The following is a 19,677-nucleotide window of genomic DNA, read 5'->3' as shown; positions in this document are numbered from 1 at the left end:
ACATATGAGATGCAAGTACAGTTACTTTGCTTGAAGGCGAGTGAGGGATGTGTGAAACTTGCCCATTTGTATCCCCTCTCCAACAATACCTCCAAGTATGCAATTACATAAACCTAGAAATATTTTACAGAAAACCAGGTGCCTCCTTAAAAAAAAAAGATTACAAAAACATCCTTGCCTTCTCTAATTTTATAGCATTTTCTTTCTACCATTCTCTCAGGAATTAACTGTATCCCATAATATTTTTCCTGGTGTTATTTAACAGTTGTTTGTTAATAATTTCTTATGTGCTGATTCTCCAACTAGATTATTCCCCTTTAATACTCACTATTGTTCTGTAATGTTGAGTGGTTTAACCCTCCTGAGCCTAAAGACAGAAAATGAGGTCCAGAAATATCCAGCCTAAATACTTCTCTATATATTTAGGCAAGTAATAAACATATGCTTCCAATATATGTGAACATAGTTATTAAAAACATCCAGTTAACGCACAAATAGTATTATTTATTTATTTATTTTTGAGACGGAGTTTCACTCTTGTTGCCTAGGCTGGAATGCAAAGGCGTGATCTTGGCTCACTGCAACCTCCGCCTCCGGGGTTCAAGTGATTCTCCTGCCTCAGCCTCCCGAGTAGCTGGGATTACAGGCATGTGCCACCATGCCTGGCTAATTTTGTATTTTTTTTAAGTAGAGACGGGGTTTCTCCATGTTGGTCAGGCTGGTCTGAACTCCCAACCTCAGGTGATCCACCCGCCTCCGCCTCCCAAAGTGCTGAGATTACAGGCGTGAGCCACCACACCTGGCCCACAAATAGTATTCTTTAAATATGAAATGAAAAATCCATACGGCACTCATATTTTAGTGTTTATTGTTGTTATACTCCAATATGTAATCTATTCTTAGACATATTTATGTCAAACCACAATTCCTATAACTGTGTTTCTCTCATTTGAATACCTTATCAATGTGTACTGGATAATCGCTTGAAACCAGATTCTGGCATCTTTCCCGATTTCCAATCATCTTTCTGAATTCAAAGAGTCTATTATGGGAAAGAAGACAAAAAGGAAAAAATTAATCTTTTATATCACCTACTAAGCACATTATAATTGAGACTGATTAACAGTAATTAAAAATTAGCAAATCTAGTTCATAAGCCATATTGAAATTTAATTTTGATCACTGAAGCGATTAGGCTGTTGTTTTTTCCCAAACTGAACACTTTTTTCAGAAAAATGTGAGAAACAATAGATTGTTCAGAAAGTAATTCATACATACAAGACTCAAAATTAAAGGCACCAATCCTGAAAATTCATTTTCTTTCTTTTTTTTTTTTTCCCCCTTGAGACGGAGTCTCGCTCTGTCACCCAGGCGAGTGCAGTGGCGCAATCTCAGCTCACTGCAACCGCTGCCTCCCGGGTTCAAGCAATTCTCCTGCCTCACCCTCCCGAGTAGCTGGGATTACAGGCATGTGCCACCACACCTGGCTAATTTTTGTATTTTTGTATTTTTTTTATTTTTTTTGAGACGGAGTCTTGCACTGTTGCACTGGCTGGTGTGTAGTAGAGCGATCTCGGCTCACTGCAACCTCCACCTCCCAGGTTCAAGCAATTCTCCTGCCTCAGCCTCTTGAGTAGCTAGGATTACAGGTGCCCGTCACCATGCCCGCCTAATTTTTTGTATTTTTAGTAGAGAAGGGATTTCACTATGTTAGCCAGGCTGTTCTCGAACTCCTGACCTCGTGATCCGCCTGCCTTGGCCTCCCAAAGTGCTGGGATTACAGACGTGAGCCACCGCGCCCAGCCAATTTTTTTATGTTTAGTAGAGATGGTTTTACCATCTTGGCCAGGCTGATCCGGAAATTCTGACTTCGTGATCCACCCACCTCAGCCTCCCAAAGTGCTGGGATTACAGGCGTGAGCCACCGATCCTGGCTGAAAATTAATTTTCTTAAGTCCAGATTTTCCTGTGAGCTACAGAGTATTCCAGTTTCAGAGTCATTACAAATTCGGGTTATCTAAGAAGACTCAATCCTTGGAAACTACATACAACTCTAATCAGCTTAATAATTATTGAACTCAAAAATCTACTCTGTGTTTCTGAGAGTTCTGCATTTAAAAAATCTGAATTATTTTTACAACAATATAATTTATGATATGGGCTAAAATTTAAGAGAAATAACTAAAAAGACAAAAGTAAAAAGGAAATAATTACATTTTACATAGTTTAATGTTTAATTTGCTGGACAATTGCTCTGTATTTGAGAGTAAGGGATTTTATAACAGTTTTAAATGTTCATTAAAACAACAAATTCAGAACAAGTATTCAGGAAAAAAAATTGCTTGCCTTTTGAGATCTTCTGGCCTTCCCCATCCTCTGATAAAAAGTTTTGTTAGGAGAAGTCTCCGGTATAGAATATCTAACTTGCTCACACCCATCAGTAGCAAACAAGCATCTATAAAACAAAATTTAAAATGGCTTTAAAATATTTTATTTGTTTCAAGGCAGCAGGTCAGTTTTCTAACCATTTCTTTGACTATCATGTAAAATTAAAGATTGAGACGAATTAATTCCTTTGGAAACAAAATACAAGATTTGGGGGAAAAAAAAGAGCTGAGTTGAAAATAGAGAAGATGTACACCTTTGAACTTCACTAAACTGTGAATTTCTCTAGGGTAGGATCTTCCCATCCTCAGTACAGTTGCTGAAATAAGTACCCTCTATTTGCTGGATAAAAATAGTAAGGGATAATATGTGATAGTGTATTATCTGCCAGGCACCACTATTTTAAGAACTACAAACACACACGCAGGTTCTCATTAAACCTACCAACAATTTTGAGGAAGGATTTATTATCCCAATTACACAGACAAGAAAACTGAGGCATAGAGAGTATAATTTACCCAAGATCACACAGCTAGTGGGAAACATAGCTAAGATTCAATCCCAGGCACACAGCTCAACATCTAACTACCACACTACACTCCCCTCTACTATACTACAGTGAATGAAAAATAATAATCACTGCTACTACTTTTATACCATTTATCTATCTTCTCAAGTATTTCTAAAGATTTTTAAGTATCTACCTCTATCTTGTCAAACTGAATGGTATGGTTTTGATTTGCAGGTGAAACCTGATTCAGATTCAGGGTTTACTCTACTTAAATAAATGAAAAATGAAAATCTGCATTTCCTTTTTCAATTGTTTTTTATTTTTTCTCAGATCTTAGGAAATCTGCATTTCCATCAATGGGCTTTAAGAAATACTTATCCATTGCTTCAGATTTTTTTGAAACCATCCCTTTTATCTTCTATTTTTACTTTTTCATTTTTTAATAACCTGCAAGACCAACTTAATATTCCTCTGTTTGCCCAGGTGTAGAATGTAACCCACCATCAATTGGGCTGGCATTTAAGTTGATTTTATGGTTGGACTAGCAAAACCAAGTCTTTCATACTGCCTCTCATAATTCTCAGTACCAAGAAGAAACATTTACTAGCTAATGTACTTGTCAGACAAGACAACGTATAGCCAGAGTATAGGATTAAGTGTTTTTTTAATAGCACCCATCTCTCTTTTTCCCAGTTTCCATGTGCTCTTCAATGGCTCTTTGATAAATGTGGGGTTTTGACACAATAATGTTCAAAAAATGTATTGCATATACAGTTTTGTTATTATACTATTTGTGTCTACCACTATACATAAACTGGTATTAATTACTAGATTCCTATAAATTATCATCCATCCAGTGTTGAGTGCAGTTCACCATAGATGAACCATCCCTGGGTGGGTTAATAAGTTCCTGCACTTCTAAGAATATGTATGATTTTTTTCATTCAACAAATATTTATTAACTGCTTATTATATTCCAATCATTATTTTAGGCCCTGTGCCACAAAAATGACAAAGGAATGGTCTTGTTCTCATTGATCTTATATTTTAGTGGAGGGAAAATAATTAAAAATTTAAAAATCTATCTAACTATCAAAATAAGAGTAGAATAACACTATGATGAAAATGAAACAAGGCAATGTGCTAACAACTAAAGGGCTCTTTTAGTAATTTAAAAAAATCTTTGAAGAGGTACCAAAAATACAGATGCTCCTCGACCTACAATGGGATTGCATCCCAATAAACTCATCATAAGTAAAAAAAATCATACGTGGAATATACATTTAATACCCTGACAAACCTATGGTCAAGTCGAAACAATCATAAGTCAAACCATCATAAGTTAGAGACTGTAAGTATTTAAGCCAATAGCTACATGAAAAGGAGCACCCAAGTCTTTAAATTGCAAATCTCATTAAAATCATACACCTCTTGAAATCTACCCATTACTATGTTCCAATGAGATTTGTTGAAAATTATCTACCCAGTGGGTAAAGCACAGGTACAGATAATTCATATAAGGGAAAGGCAAGAAAAAATAATTATATACTCTCTGTTTTTAAATTAAAAAATGCTCACTGTAAAATTTTTAAATTCAACAATATGAAGGTATGTATAGTAAAAATGGAGAAAATAATCCCCTTCCAATCACTTCTTTTTTTTTTTTTTTTTTTTTTGAGATGCAGTCTTGCTCTGTTGCCCAGGCTGGAGCGCAGTGGTGCGATCCCAAGCTCACTGCAACCTCCGTCCCCTGGGTTCAAGCAATTCTCCTGTCTCAGCCTCCTGAGTAGCTGGGACTACAGGCACCCACCACCCCACCCCAGCGAATTTTTGTGTTTTTAGTAGAGACGGGGTTTCACCATGTCGTCCAGGCTGGTCTTGAACTCCTGACCTGAGGTTATCCGTCCACCTTGGCCTCTCAAAGTGCTGGGATTACAGACATGAGCCACTGTACCTGGCCCCCTTCCAATCACTTCTAATTTTGCATTTCAGGCATATCTAGTGCTAACAGTTTGGATTCTACTCTTTCTGATCTTTTTCTTGTTGATGTTACTTATTTACCTACACACACTGTCTTGCTCTGTTTTGTGTTGCTATAACAGAGCAACACCAGCTGGGTAATTTATAAAGAAGAGAAATTTACTTCTTAAAATTCTGCAGGTTGGAAGTCCAAGGTTGAGGGGGAAACATTTGGTGAGGACCTTCTTGCTGCATAACATGGTGGAAGGTATCACATAAGAGAGCAATAGAGAATTGAACTCACTTTTATAGCAAGCCCACTCTCCAGATAACTAATTCACTTCCAAAATAATACCATTAATCCATCCATGAGGATAAAGCCCTCATAACCTAATCACCTCTTATTAGGACCCACCTCCCAACACTATTGCATTGGGGATTATGTTTCCAACACGTGAACTATCGGGAACACATTTAAGCCACTGCACATACTTTTTTAAAAATTACAAAAGTAATGTAACACATTTTTGGCAGAATTAAGACAATATAAAAATTTTATAAAGTGGAGAAACTTCTCTTCATCACTTCTTTGTGTCCTCCCATTGGCTTTTTTTTTTTTTTTTTTTTTTTTTTTTGAGATGGAGTCTCACTCTGTCGCTCAGGCTGGAGTGCAGTGGCACAGTCTTGGCTCAATGCAACCTCTACCTCCTTGGCTCAAGTGATTCTGCTGCCTTAGCCTCCTAAGTAGCTGGGATTACAGGCACACAGCAGCACGCCCAGCTAATTTTTGTATTTTTAGTAGATGCAGGATTTTGCCATGTTGGCCAGGCTGGTCTCAAACTCCTGACCTCAGATGATCCACCCGCCTTGGCCTCCCAAAGTGCTGGGATTATAGGCGTGAGCCACTGTGCCCGGCCGCCATTGTTAATATTTTAATACCTTGTTCTATCCATTTAATACCTTGTTCCATCCATTGGTGTTTCTTTGTTTTGTTTTGAGACAGAGTCTCGCATTGTCGCCCACGCTAGAGTGCAGTGGCGCAATCTCAGCTCACTGCCAGCTCTGCCTCCCCGGTTCAAATGATTCTCCTGCCTCAGCCTCCCGAGTAGCTGGGACTACAGGTGCCCGCCACCACGCCTGACTAATTTTTTGTATTTTTAGTAGAGACGGGGTTTCACCATGTTAGCAAGGATGGTCTCGATTTCCTGACCTCGTGATCCACCTGCCTCAGCTCCCCAAAGTGTTGGGATTACAGGCATGAGCCACAGCGCCCAGCCTTTTTGGTGTTTTTTAAACTTGGAAGAGAGTAACTACTAATTATTTTTTCAGTGCTATTCCTCCTCTTGTTTATAAACAGCCGCAAAGCTCTTTCAAATTCAGGGTATACAGATCCACCTCATCTTTTTAACAGGTAAATTTAGGACATTTATATTTATTATGATGATAAATATTTGGTTTGTTGTTTTTTATTGATTCTGTAGGTTGTTCACATTTAGCTATTTTACATTTACTTTGAATAAACAGTTTGACTTACATACTTACCATAAAGTTGATGTTTCAACTTTATGATGAATTTATACAACGTAACCTCATCATAAACTGAGGAACATTGAGACTTACAGTGGTTCAACTTACGATTTTTCAACTTTACAGTGGGTTCGTTGGAGTGTTAAGTGCATTTTCAACTTAACAATATTTTCTATTTACAGTGGGGTTTATCAGGATGTAACCATATCATAAGCTGAGGAGCATCTGTATTTAATATGTGATATATCACTGTGGCTAAGAGAACAGACTCTAGAGCCAAATTGGGTCAAATTCTTACTATAAGACTTTTAACAAGTCACTTAGCCTTTTTGTAATTCATCTGTAAAATGGAAGTAATGATAATACTTACCTCAAATAATTGGTATGCAATTTAAATTAGTATATAGAAGGCACTTAAACAGCTCTTTGAAAATTTAAATGCTACACCTAGTACAGAATCAGGATTTTAAATCTTTATCAGATTTATACCAAAAAGCTTCTACCATTCCATTAATTTTACAAATTATATTTACATGTATTCTGTATGCTTAAATGTTTATATAATCAACCAATCCATCTCATCACATCCAGTAGAACTCCTCAATACGCTGTAAAAGTATTCAAATTTAGTTCTTTAAAATATTAAATTCCTTCTTCTCATTGGCAGTCATTGTAAAATGGAGTATTTTTCTTCTCTTTACTAACCATTTTTCCAGGAACATTTTCTCTCTACTGTTTTCTAATTCCTATTTTTAAAATCTAGAAATCTATAAATCCATACACCTACTATGTACCCACAAAAATTTTCAAAAATAAAAATCTAGAAGTCTTTCATAAACTTGGATTAAGTTCTAAAATCTATATTGTTTTAAATTTCTTTCAAATAGCTCTTATAAACTACAACTGTTGTTTTCATGTTTAAAATTCTACAATGAGTTTTCCATATATATTCAGTTTATGTCATGACATAGAATACACCACTGGCAATGTAATTATTTAATAGAGTGTTCAATCCATATATTAACTCAATAGCATTGTGAGTTTTAGTCTTCTCATCAAGAGATATACCTATTTATTCATTAATCCAGTTTTGTTTATTTTCTTAGTTAATGTTTATGCTATCCTTTAAGTATCTTTACTACACACATTCTGCTACTAATAAATTATTTAGTATTTGTGATAACTACCATAAGATTCCTTTTCTTTGTGTTTTCTTAGATGCTTATTACTAATTCATAAAAAAAAATTTATTCTAAATGTTTCTTCTGTCCTGCAAGTTTTGTATTAGAATTGGAAATGAATGCATCAAACATTTAGCAGAGACTTATTCGTTTGTAATGCAATATGCATCTTTCTACTATACTATGCCACTCCTCTAATTTCTTCAAAGTTAAGCCTATCAGAAACCCAAGATGAAAAATCATAAAGAAAGTTCTATGCATGTTACTACCTTTATAGGATTAAGCTTTTCAATCTGTATTACCCTAAATATTTTTATAACTGTCTTTAAAACAGATTTTTAAATTTATTTTTTATTTTTATTTTTTGAGATGGAGTTTCACTCTTGTTGCCCAGACTGGAGTACAGTGGCATGATCTCAGCCCACTGCAACCTCTGCCTCCCAGGTTCAAGCCATTTTCCTGCCTCAGCTTCTCAAGTAGCTGGGATTACAGGCATGCGCCACCACGCCCAGCTAATTTTGTATTTTTAGTAGAGACAGGGTTTCTCCATGTTGGTCAGGCTGGTCTCGAACTCCCAACCTCAGGTGATCCACCTGCCTCAGCCTCCCAAAGGGCTGGGATTACAGGCGTGAGCCACCACGCCCAGCTTGTTTTTTTTTTAAAACAGATTTCTGATTATATCTGAATAACATTTTTCCAAAACAGCCTTAATAATATACCTAATTGGGAGAAAATATTGATTTTAAGGTACACAAAAACTAAAGGATATTTTATTATTTATTTTTATTAGTTTTTTTTTTTTCTCTGAGATGGAGTGTCGCTCTGTCGCCCAGGCTGGAGTGCAGTAGCGCGATCTTGGCTCACTGCAAGCTCTGCCTCCCGGGTTCACGCCATTCTCCTGCCTCAGCCTCCCAAGTAGCTAGGACTATAGGCGCCCACCACCACGGCCGGCTAATTTTTTGTATTTTTAGTAGAGACGGGGTTTCAGCGTGTTAGCCAGGATGGTCTCGATCTCCTGACCTTGTGATCCGCCCGCCTTGGTCTTCCAAAGTGATGGGATTACAGACGTGAGCCACAGCGCCTGGCTAAAGGATATTTTAAAAACAACTTATACTAAGTATATCCAATGACTGGTAGGATACCTAGTAGAATTCCTCATGGAAAAACAATAAATAGATGATATAAACATAAAATTTTAGTTTCCATTTTAATATGTTTCCAAATAGTATCTGAAAAGAATGCTATAAAAAGACTAGAGGAGAGACCCTGCAAAGTTTTTCCACAAAAGGCTGAATAGTATATATGATAGGCCTTGTAGGACAAGAGGCAAAATTAAGGATATTATGTAGGCATTTCAGATAACATTTTTTTCATTTTTTTCATTTCAGAGTCACATTTTTTTCATTGAGGAAATTCAAAATGTCATAAAAATAACTGAGTATAATTTTTTGTAATGTATAATTAATGAGAAGAATAAACTTTTTTTTTTCTTGGGCGTTTGCTTAATTGAGATTCAAAGTTAGTACCCCATAATGAAATTGGGTACAAATGTTCACCTGGAAAATCTATTCTTAACTTGAAAGACATAGAAAAACAGGCAGGTTGACCAATAGGCCATAGCTTCCTGACCCCTGGGTTAGAAAATCAAATAAATCATAGGTATGACACAAATATAACACTAATGTTATAAATGTAAAGATACAACTATAAATCACTAGATTAAAATTACAGGCCAGACGTGGTGGTTCATGCCTGTAATCCCAACACTTTAGGAGGCTGAGGCAGGCGGATCACTTGAGTTCAAGACCAGCCTGGCTAACATGGCAAAACCCCATCTCTACTAAAAATACAAAAATTAGCTGGGTGTGGCAGCACATGTCTGTAATCCCAGATACTCAGGAAGCTGAGAAAGGAAAATCACTTGAACCTGGGAGGCGGAGGTTGCAGTGAGCCGAGACTGTACCACTGCACTCTAGCCTGGGTGACAGAGCAAGATTCCATCTCAAAATAAAATAAATAAAATAAAATAAAGTAAAATAAATAAGTAAATTATCCCAACCCTATAAAATGGGCATAAATATAATGCAAATATTGATTTAAAAAAATTCTATATGCCATAAAGTAGACCTAAAATTAATATTCTATCTAAAGTAAACACTAGTTATCTCATCAGCCATGCTTTGTTTTCCTCCATAAAATTTAGAATTTGGCAGAAGCTTCTTCACTTCCTAGGTTATAAATAAATACATAAAAGGTGGGAGCTTTTAGTGTCCATTGGCAGATGAATGGATAAGCAAAGTATGTACATACAAACAACCACAAACACACACACAATAGGAATATATTCAGTCATACAAAGGAAGGAACTTCTGGCACATAATACAACATGGATGAACTCAGAGGATATTATGCTAAGTGAAATTAGTCAGCCACAAAAAGACAAATATTGTATGATTCAATTTAAACAAGATACCTAGAGTAGTCAGATTCATAGAAGCAGAAAGTAGAAGGATGGTTGCCCAGTACTGGGGGGATGGGAAAAGGGGGAGGCTATTGTTCAATGGGTATAGAGTTTCAGTTTTGCAAGAAGAAAACTGAAGATGGATGGTGGTGATACAGTTGCACAACAATATAAATATACTTACCTTTGAACTATAGAGTTAAAATTATTAAGATGGTAAATTTTGTTACTGTATTTTACCACAAGAAAAAAAACTGAGAAAACAAAATAGAATTTGGGGTTGAGTCTCCAAATAAAATTTTGAGGGGAAGTAAATTGATGCTTTCTTTTCCTTTTGACAACTTTGTCAGTAAGCAGAAGTAGTTCACTATTTTTTTTTTTTTTTTGAGACACAGTTTTTGCTCTTGTTGCCTAGGCTGGAGTGCAATGGCACGATCTCAGCTCATTGCAACCTCCACCTCCTGGGTTCAAGCAATTCTCCTGGCTCAGCCTCCCAAGTAGCTGGGATTACAGGCGACAACCACCACACCCAGCTGATTTTTGTTATTTTTAGTAGAGACGGGGTTTCACCGTGTTGGCCAGGCTGGTCTCGAACTCCTGACCTCAGGTGATCCACCCTCCACCCTCCTCAGCCTCCCAAAGTGCTGGGATTACAAGTGCGAGCCACCGCTCCCAGCCAGAAGTAGTTCACTATTTATCTCAGAACAGAACTTGCCAGATGCCATGGCTCACACCTGTAATCCTGCACTTTGGGAGGCTGACACGGGTGGATAGCTTGAGCCCAGGAGTTCAAGACCAGCCTGGGCAACATGGTGAAATTCCATTTCTACAATAAATACAAAAAAATAGCCAGATGTGGTGGTGCATGGCTGTGGTTCCAGCTACTTAGGAGGCTGAGGTGGGAGGATTGCTTGAACTGAGTAGGCAGAGGCTACAGTGAGCCAAGATCATGCTACTGCACTCCAGGCCAGGGTGACACAGTGAGACCTTATCACACACAAAAATAATACAGTTGGGTGCAGTGGTCCACAGTGGTGTGCGCCTGTAGTCCCAGCTACTCAGAAGGCTGAGGTGGGAGGATAGCTTGAGCCCAGGAGAGTGAGGTGGCAGTGAGCTATGATAGTGCTGTTGCTCTCCAGTGTGGGCGACAGAGTAAGACTCTGTCTCAAAAAAAAAAAAAAAAACAAAAAAAAAACAGAACTTAAGGTTAATATTCTCTTCAAAAAAGACCATTGCATAATTTAAATAGTTGGAAGCTTTTAATAACTAAGACCTTTAAAGAATATAATTTGAAGAACAAATCTCTTGCATCTAGTTTGTTTCCTCCATCTTCTTCCCTTTTCCTTGAGGATTACCTTCCAAGAACCCAGCCTAGTTGGGTTTTCTGCTTCAGAATCTCATCTGGCTTCAATCAAGGTGTCAGCTGGGCTTCATTTTCATCTGTAGGCTTGAAGAGACAAGAACTCACTTCCACGCTTACTCAGGTTGAAGGCAGAATTCATTTTTTTGTGTGTGTGGCTGTGGGACTATGAGCTTCAATTTTTTTTTTTTTTTTTTTTTTTTTTTTTGCTGTTCATCAGCCAGAGGCCAGCCTCTGCTCCTGGAGGCTATCCACAGCCCCCTGTCACATGGCTCTCTTCATAGGAAGTTCACAACATGGCAGCTATTTCTTCAAGGCCAGCAGGAAAATAAGTGTGAGCCACAGGAGCCATACCTTTGCCATATAACATAATGTCGTCATGGGAATAACAGCCAATCACCTTTGCCATATGCCTGGTTAGAAAGCAAATCATGGGTTCTGCCCAAACTCAAGGAAGGGGATCACACAAAAATATGAACATCAGAATTTGAGGATCTTGAGGGCCACCTTAGAAACTGTCTGCTACACTAAGAGAAACCAATTATACTTCTCAGCATTTGAGTAGAGTATCTGGGCTGACACCCTCAATACCAGGTGTTACTTACTTTCTTCACATTTTCCTACCAGTAAGGGGGGAAAAAAAACCCCCAAACTCCACAGACTTGAATAAACATTTGTTTATAAGCAAATTTTGAAAGTTTGTCTAAATCAGCAAGGCGTGGTGGCTTACATCTGTAATCCCAGTAGTTTGTGATGCTGAGGTGAGAGGACCGCTTGAGTCCAGCAGTTCAAAACCAGCCTGGGTAACATGGGGAAACTCTGCCTCTACGAAAAATACAAAACTTTCCCGGGAGTGGTGGTGTGTGCCTGTGTAGTCCCACCTACTCGGGAGGCTGAGGCGGGAGGATTGCTTGAGCCTAGGAGGCAGAGGATGCAGTGAGCCAGGATCACACCACCGCACTCCAGCCTGGGTGACAGAGTGAGACCCGGTCTAAGAAAAGAAAAGAAAGGAAACGAGTGGGGAGGGTAGGGGAGAGAAAAGATTGTCTAAATCATGTTTATATATTTTCATTCACTTAACACCTTTGTCAGAAAAAACAACAAAAAAACCAAAACAAAGTAAAAACACTTGCCTCTTAGAATTTTGTTTTTTAATCATGAAACAAATGGTAAAAGGCAAACTAACTTCTGAAGTGCGTCTTCATTATATATATTTTCTACTTTAGTGCAATTACAATCATGTAAGTATATGTAGTATATAAATTGCTTGACTAGTGTTTTTCTTGTAGAGGGCATGTCACTATGGAATAATAAAGAGTATATCTGGGCCAGGCATGGTGGCTCACGCCTGTAATCCCAGCACTTTGAGAAGCCAAGGCAGGTGGATCACTTGAAGTCAGGAGTTCAAAACCAGCCCGGCCAACATGGTGAAACCCTGTCTCTACTAAAAATACACAAAAATTAGCCAGAGCGAGACTCTGTCTCAAAAAAAAAAAAAAAAAAAGAGTATATCTGGTCTTTGACCTCAGCTCCTGGCATGAAGTTTCTAAAACTCCTGGTATTTCTTAAGTGATGAGTGTCTGTTATGCTAAACAAGCAACTCCCTGTGGGCCCCCTGAAAGTTTCAGAATCAGGGCTGGCCACCAGAAAGGAACTTTGGGACCCTCTGACCTCCACAGAGGGGAAGGGAGCTGGAAAGTGAGTTCAATCACATGGCCAAAGATTCAATCAATCATGCCTATTAATGAAACTCCAGTAAAAATTATGGACACTAAACCTTGGTGGAGCTTTCTGGTTGATGAACACCTTGGTGCGTCAGGAAGGAGATGCTCCCTGAGTCCATAGGAAGAGGCCAGGTAGTTCCACATTCATTCCCATATCTTGCCTCATGTTTCTCTTCATTGGGCTGTTCCTGAGTTGTATCCTTTATAATAACCTATAATCATAAATATAGCTGTTTCCTGAGTTCTGAGTCATTCTAGCAAATTATAGACCCACAGGGCTCTCAGGAGCTCCTAAATTTTTAGCCAAGTTGGTCAGAAGGATGAGAGGCCTGGAGACCCCTGAAGTGCATCTGAAGAACTGAGCCCTTAACTTGTGGGGTCTGCATTAATTCTAGGTGGTTAGTGTCAGAATTGGGAACTGAAGTACACCCAGTTGGAGTGGAAATGGAATAGATTACTCTTTACCAAAATTCTGATTAGTGTTACATATTCCAAATAAGATGCCAACTCTTAGGCCAGGTGCAGTGGCTCACGCCTGTAATCCCAGCACTTTGGGAGGCCGAGGGGCGGATCACGAGGTCAGGAGATTGAGACCACCCTGGCTAACACGGAGAAACCCCATCTCTACTAAAAATACAAAAAATTAGCCGGGCGTGGTGGCGGGTGCCTGTGGTCCCAGCTACTCGGGAGGCTGAGGCAGGAGAATCATTTGAACCAGGGAGGCAGAGGTTGCAGTAAGCCAGGATCACACCACTGCACTCCAGCCTGAGCAACAGAGCAAGATCGTCTCAAAAAAAAAAAAAAAGCCAACTCTGGACATATTCAGAGAGTGGCAGGGGGTGGCATGACATGCTATGGCATGAGGAAAGATAATTCTAGGTGATAATTTTAATTATTTTATTCCCTGGGTCTTTCTGGAATTGTTAAAATATACAGCATCAATATATCTTTTGCATACATTTATTAAAGTGCAATAGAACAGTGGCATGTCATTGGAATGCAAGACTTCATTGTCTTTTTTTTTTTTTTTGAGACAGGGTCTTGCTCTGTTGCCCAGGCTTGAGTGTGAGTGGGGCAATCATGGCTTACTGCAGCCTCAACCTCCTCAGCTCAAGTAATCCACCCAGTGCAGCCTCTAGAGTAGCTGGGACCACAGGCACACAGGCCACCTTCCTTGCCCGGCTAATTTCTTTCTTTTCTTTTTTTTTGTTTTGAGACAGAGTCTGGCTCTTGTCACCCAGGCTGGAATGCAGTGGCATGATCTCAGCTCACTGCAAACTCCGCCTCCCAGGTTCAAGCAATTCTCCTGCCTCAGCCTTCCAAGTAGCTGGGATTACAGGCATGTACCACCACTTCTGACTAATTTTTGTATTTTTAGTAGAGACGGTGTTTTACCATGTTGGCCAGGCTGGTCTCGAACTCCTGGCCTCAGGTGATCCACACACCTTGGCCTCCCAAAGTGCTGGGATTACAGGCGTGAGTCACCACGCCCAGCCTAATTTATTTTTTGTAGAGATGAGGGTCTTGCTATGTTGACCAGGCTAGTCTCGAACTCCTGAGCTCAAGCAATCCTCCCACCTCAGCCTCTCAAAGTCCTGGGATTACAGGCATGAGCAACTGCACCCAGATAGGACTTCACTGCCTTTTGCAATATATTATAGGTCACTTATTTTCTTTCTTTTTTTTTTTTTTTGAGACAGAGTTTCACTCTTGTTGCCCAGGCTGGATTGCAATGGCGCAATCTCGGCTCACCACAACCTCCGTCTCCCGGGTTCAAGCAATTCTGCCTCAGCCTCCCGAGTAGCTGGGATTACAGGCATGCACCACCATGCCTGGCTAATTTTGTATTTTTAGTAGAGACGGGGTTTCTCCATGTTGGTCAGGCTGGTCTCAAACTCCTGACCTCAGGTGATCTGCCCGTCTTGGCCTCCCAAAGTGCTGGGATTACAAGCGTGACCCACCACACTGGGCCCACTTATTTTCTTAACATCAGCATGAAATGAACCAGGGGCATCATCTTCCTTTGTAACATCCATGGCATCAATAACAATAAGTAGAATCCACAATAGTAAAATAACATTTAATTAAAAATCCTGGCTAGGCTGGGTGTGGTGGCTCACATCTGCAATCCCAGCACTTTGGGACGCTGAGGAGGGAGGATTGCTTGAGCTCAGGAATTTGAAACCAGCCTGGTCAACATAGTGAGACCTCGTCTCTTAAAAAAAAAAATCCTGGCCTGGCGCAGTGGCTCATGATTGTAATCCTAGCACTTTGGGAGGCCAAGACGGGAGGACTGCTCGGGCCCAGGAGCCCAAGACAAGCCCTGGCAACACAATGAGACCCTGTCTCTACAAAAAAATTTTGAAATCTAGCCAGGTGTGGTGGTGCACACCTGTAGTCCCAGCTACTCAGTAGGCTGTGGAGGGAGGATTGTGTAAGCCTGGGAAGTTGAGGCAACAGTGCACATCGTTGCACCACTGCACTCCAGCCTCGGCAACAGAGCAAAATCCTGTCTCCAAAAAAAGAAAAAAAAAAAAAAATTCCAACACCTATATTTTACAGTAAGAAGAAAAGTAATATACTGCTCATGAGATGCTCCATTTTCCTAAACTTTGATATTCTTCTAGATTGGTAGATAAAACCAAGATAAAGCAAAAATATAGAATTAGAAAGTTGCAAAGGAAGCAAGAAAGGACCTAAGAACAATGAACTTTTCAAATATTTTGTAAAGTACTATATTTATTGTTTGCCTAAATTGTTTACTTATTTCTAGTTTTCAACCCAAACTAGAAAACCTTCCCAGTAGCTCATGCCTGTAATTGCAGCACTTTGGGAGGCTGAGGCAGGCGGATCACCTGAGTTTGGGAGTTGGAGACCAGCCTGACCCATGGAGAAACCCCGTCTCTATTAAAAATACAAAATTAGCCAGGTGTGATGGTGGGCACCTGTAATCCCAGCTACTTGGGAGGTTGAGGCAGGTAAATCCCTTGATCCTAGGAGGTGGAGGTTGCAGTGAGCTGATATTGCACCATTGCACTCCAGCCTGGGCGACGAGAGCAAAAGTCCGTCTCAAAAAAAAAAAAAAGAAAAAAGAAAAAAAGAAAACCTTCCCAAATCACTTTAATTCCCTGCATAATAGGCCACAAAAGTCAGCACTCCAAACTTAGACACAGCATATTCCTTACTATATTTACCTACTAATAAACAACTAATAAATGAGGAAAAGAAAGAAAATCAAACACACATATAGGTTAGTATAAATTTGGTTCTGGGGTTTGGGGTCATACAAATCTTCTTAAATCCCATTTCAGCTCCAAGAACAACATAAAAGACAGTTTTTGTGGAACTCTCTAAACACGTAAGTCTTTCTAGACAGGGTTGGCTGGGTCCAGGGTATCTAGTGCCACCATGAACAGATAAAAATCCAAGCCCAGGGTGAACATAACTCCAAATCACCAAAATAAGGCACCATCTGGAGCCATGCCAGATACTTAAAAGTCCCCACTTCAGGCTGGACAGACAACAATGAGCTTCTGCAGAAATAGAACCTATTTTTGAAGTATATATCAAGCTAAAATGACACAGTTATCAATGTGAAAGGGAAAAGCAAAGGGAAACAAAAATAGAAGTTCTAGTACAGTGCCAAGAACTAAAAAGTCTTTCCTAGAAATGAGTTCTATTGCTAAAGTGACACTCATCATTTATTATGCTATCTAGTGCTTTTATTTCCTGTCATTTGGGTACCTAAGCATTTAACAATGCAATACTAATTTTTTCTGGACTTTTATCCTTACATTGGTGATACATATCTCAAAGGCATAAATGAAAATTTAAAAAATATCACCATGTACAAGAACTTATTCCCTTACCTAAAAAAGAAGACTTCAAATTTTATCTTGTAATTTCACTTCTAAATAATGTCTATACAAGTTTAAGTAGCTAAGGAAGGGTTTAGATACCTCAGATATCCACTGTTAAAATCTACTTCCCTAGTTTCACAAATATAATTCAACAAATATAATTCCTTACTCTTACACTGAACAAGAGTAAGAAAATAGGATGTTTGTTTGTTTATTTTTTGAGACGGAGTCTCGCTCTGTCGCCCAGGCTGTAGTGCAGTGGCGCAAACTCGGCTCACTACAAGCTCCGCCTCCCGGGTTCACGCCATTCTCCTGCCTCAGCCTCTCCGAGTAGCTGGGACTACAGGCGCCCGTCACCACGCCCGGCTACTTTTTTGTATTTTTAGTAGAGACGGGGTTTCACCGTGGTCTCGACCTCCTGACCTCGTGATCCGCCCGCCTCGGCCTCCCAAAGTGCTGGGATTACAAGCGTGAGCCACCGCGCCCGGCTGTTTGTTTGAAAGGGGTGTGGGTAATTATCCTGGGCAGTCACCTAAGGAAATGCACCAAATGGAGTCTCATATTCTTGTGTGAAACATTCGGGAAATAATCTAATCTCTTCAAATTTAGCTCCTCTTTTCCATGGGCTTTATAAAAAAAATTACATATATATATGTTTAAATGTTTACTTTGGATGCTATGTGTGTGTTCGTAAGAGACATTTTCTTTTTTTTTTTTTTTCCTACTGGTACAATACACTAAGCTTACTTAGATTTCACCAGCTGTATATGTACTCATTCCATGTGCTTTTGTGGTCTGAAGTCATCACTTGGAGGCACCAATGGAAAAGAGCAGTGTCAGAGGGCTGGGATTCCTCTACCAGCTGTGTGACCTTGAGTAAGCCACCTTAACCTATAAACAGAAAGTAATATCTGCCCTGATACATGATAGCCAATTATTTCACTTAGATAAAAACTGAATATCTACTATATATTTTTATGAGATATAAGGAAAGATTCTTCTTGCCGCTTTGCCATTTTTTCCCATAAGAAGCCTGGTGGTAAAGAGCACAGGCTTAGGATCAGGAGTCCTGCATTTCTTGAATTCTAGCTCTGTTGCTTGTTAGTAGTATGATCCTAGGCAAGTTACTTAATCTCCCTGCCTTCCATTTCCTTGTACACATGAGACAATTCCCCACTCAGAGGATTGTTGTAAGGATGAGATGAGGTAATTCAATGAGCATTCATCCAACATATATTTATCTAGGAGCCATTCTGCTTACTGCTATACTGGTTAAAAATCCCCTTGTCCACTATATATGTGCCATACATTGCTAGCCCCCAGGAATTAAAAAAGACAATATAGTAAAGCGACATTATGGCAAGAAAATACTAACTTTTCTACCTATGTGTCTTTTTGGAACCAATAATACAAATCTGACTTGTTTTTGTGAGCTGTTACAAATGAATCTGCAAGACTGAATCCAAGTACAAAATATCAGGTCTTGATTTAGAAGATATTTCTGAATAGCACGTTTCAAGTTTTTTGGTTTTTTGGTTTTTTTTTTTTTGAGACAGAATCTCACTCTGTTGCCCAGGCTGGAGTGCAGTGGCGCGATCTCGGCTCACTGCAGCCTCCGCCTCCCGGGTTCAAGGGATTCTCCTGCCTCAGCCTCCCGAGTAGCTGGGACTATAGGCGCCCGCCACCACGCCCGGGTTTTTTTTTTTTTTTTTGTATTTTTAGTAGAGACGGGGTTTCACCGTGTTAGCCAGGATGGTCTCGATCTCCTGACCTCGTGATCCGCCCGCCTTGGCCTCCCAAGGTGCTGGGATTACAGGCATGAACCATCGCACCCGGACCGCACGTTTCAAGTTTAGGTGTTCACCAGTGAACTGCGCCTGGCTGATACACACAAGGTCACAAATGACACAAAGATCAGAAGTGATGGCATATACCATACATGACTGTGTAACTAGTATAGGACCTAGCATAGGGTAAATGCTCATAAATATTAATTTTAAAAAATTAAGTTTGGTTTCCAACTTTGCCACTTCCACACAGAGTGACTCTGGGTTAACTTGTCTGGATCTTAATTTTCAGTAAACTAGCAATGTGTCTGCTTCGCCTATCTCACAGGATAGTTGTGATCAAATGAAATTACATGACAATGTATCTGGCGCTAATAAAACGGTAATTTATGAGACACAGAATGACTACTGACGCCAGCTAGCCTACAAGCCTAATAGTAGAGATAAGATGTTAATACATAACCACCAAGAAATAAACATGGAGATCTAGTGAAAACCCATGACATGTTTTCTAAAAATGTCATCTTCCTTGTGACGAAAGGAGCTGGTCATTGCTAGGCAGGTGCTGTACCTTTTTCAACTCCCACGTTTCAGCAGCAGGCTCTGCTGAGTGACATTTTGCAAGGCTGAGGCCCCCGTAGGCGCAGGCGCCGTTAGGGTGCGCATCCGGGGACCTGCAGGTTACAAGCAGCAGATCCCACCTTCAGTCCTGGCTCTGACAAGCCCTCCAGGTAAGGCGCCTTTGCATTTAGCCGAGCTAGAGAAGAGAGCTGGAAGCCACCTCTACCTTTCACGGGGGGAAGGGACTGCCCGCGCGCTCGCCCCCATTATCTCAGCCCTCCGAAGCGCGCCACGGACTACAGCCTTGTCTCTCGCCCCCAGCCTCACCCCGCGTCCCTGACCCGCGAGTCTCCCGCCCAGC

The 19,677-nt window shown here is 39.9% G+C and overlaps 1 protein-coding gene across 1 annotated transcript in view; it reads right to left on the bottom strand.

Moving 5' to 3' along the window:
• The window catches only part of ABHD18 (abhydrolase domain containing 18), a 74,282-nt gene that overhangs the window by 54,373 nt on the left and 232 nt on the right, over nt 1-19,677 (bottom strand). The window contains exons 2-3 of the mRNA XM_003823149.6: nt 2,347-2,455; nt 958-1,042 (exon numbers count right to left, since the gene is read on the bottom strand). Of these exons, the coding sequence (XP_003823197.3) occupies nt 958-1,042; nt 2,347-2,438 (177 nt within the window). The 5' untranslated portion in view covers nt 2,439-2,455. The remainder of the gene's footprint in view (nt 1-957; nt 1,043-2,346; nt 2,456-19,677) is intronic.

The sequence above is a fragment of the Pan paniscus genome, chromosome 3, assembly GCF_029289425.2.
Source record: "Pan paniscus chromosome 3, NHGRI_mPanPan1-v2.0_pri, whole genome shotgun sequence".
Classification (NCBI taxonomy): Eukaryota; Metazoa; Chordata; class Mammalia; order Primates; family Hominidae; genus Pan; species Pan paniscus.
Note: the sequence above shows the minus strand (reverse complement) of the source record. Positions and strands in the feature narration are given on the sequence as shown.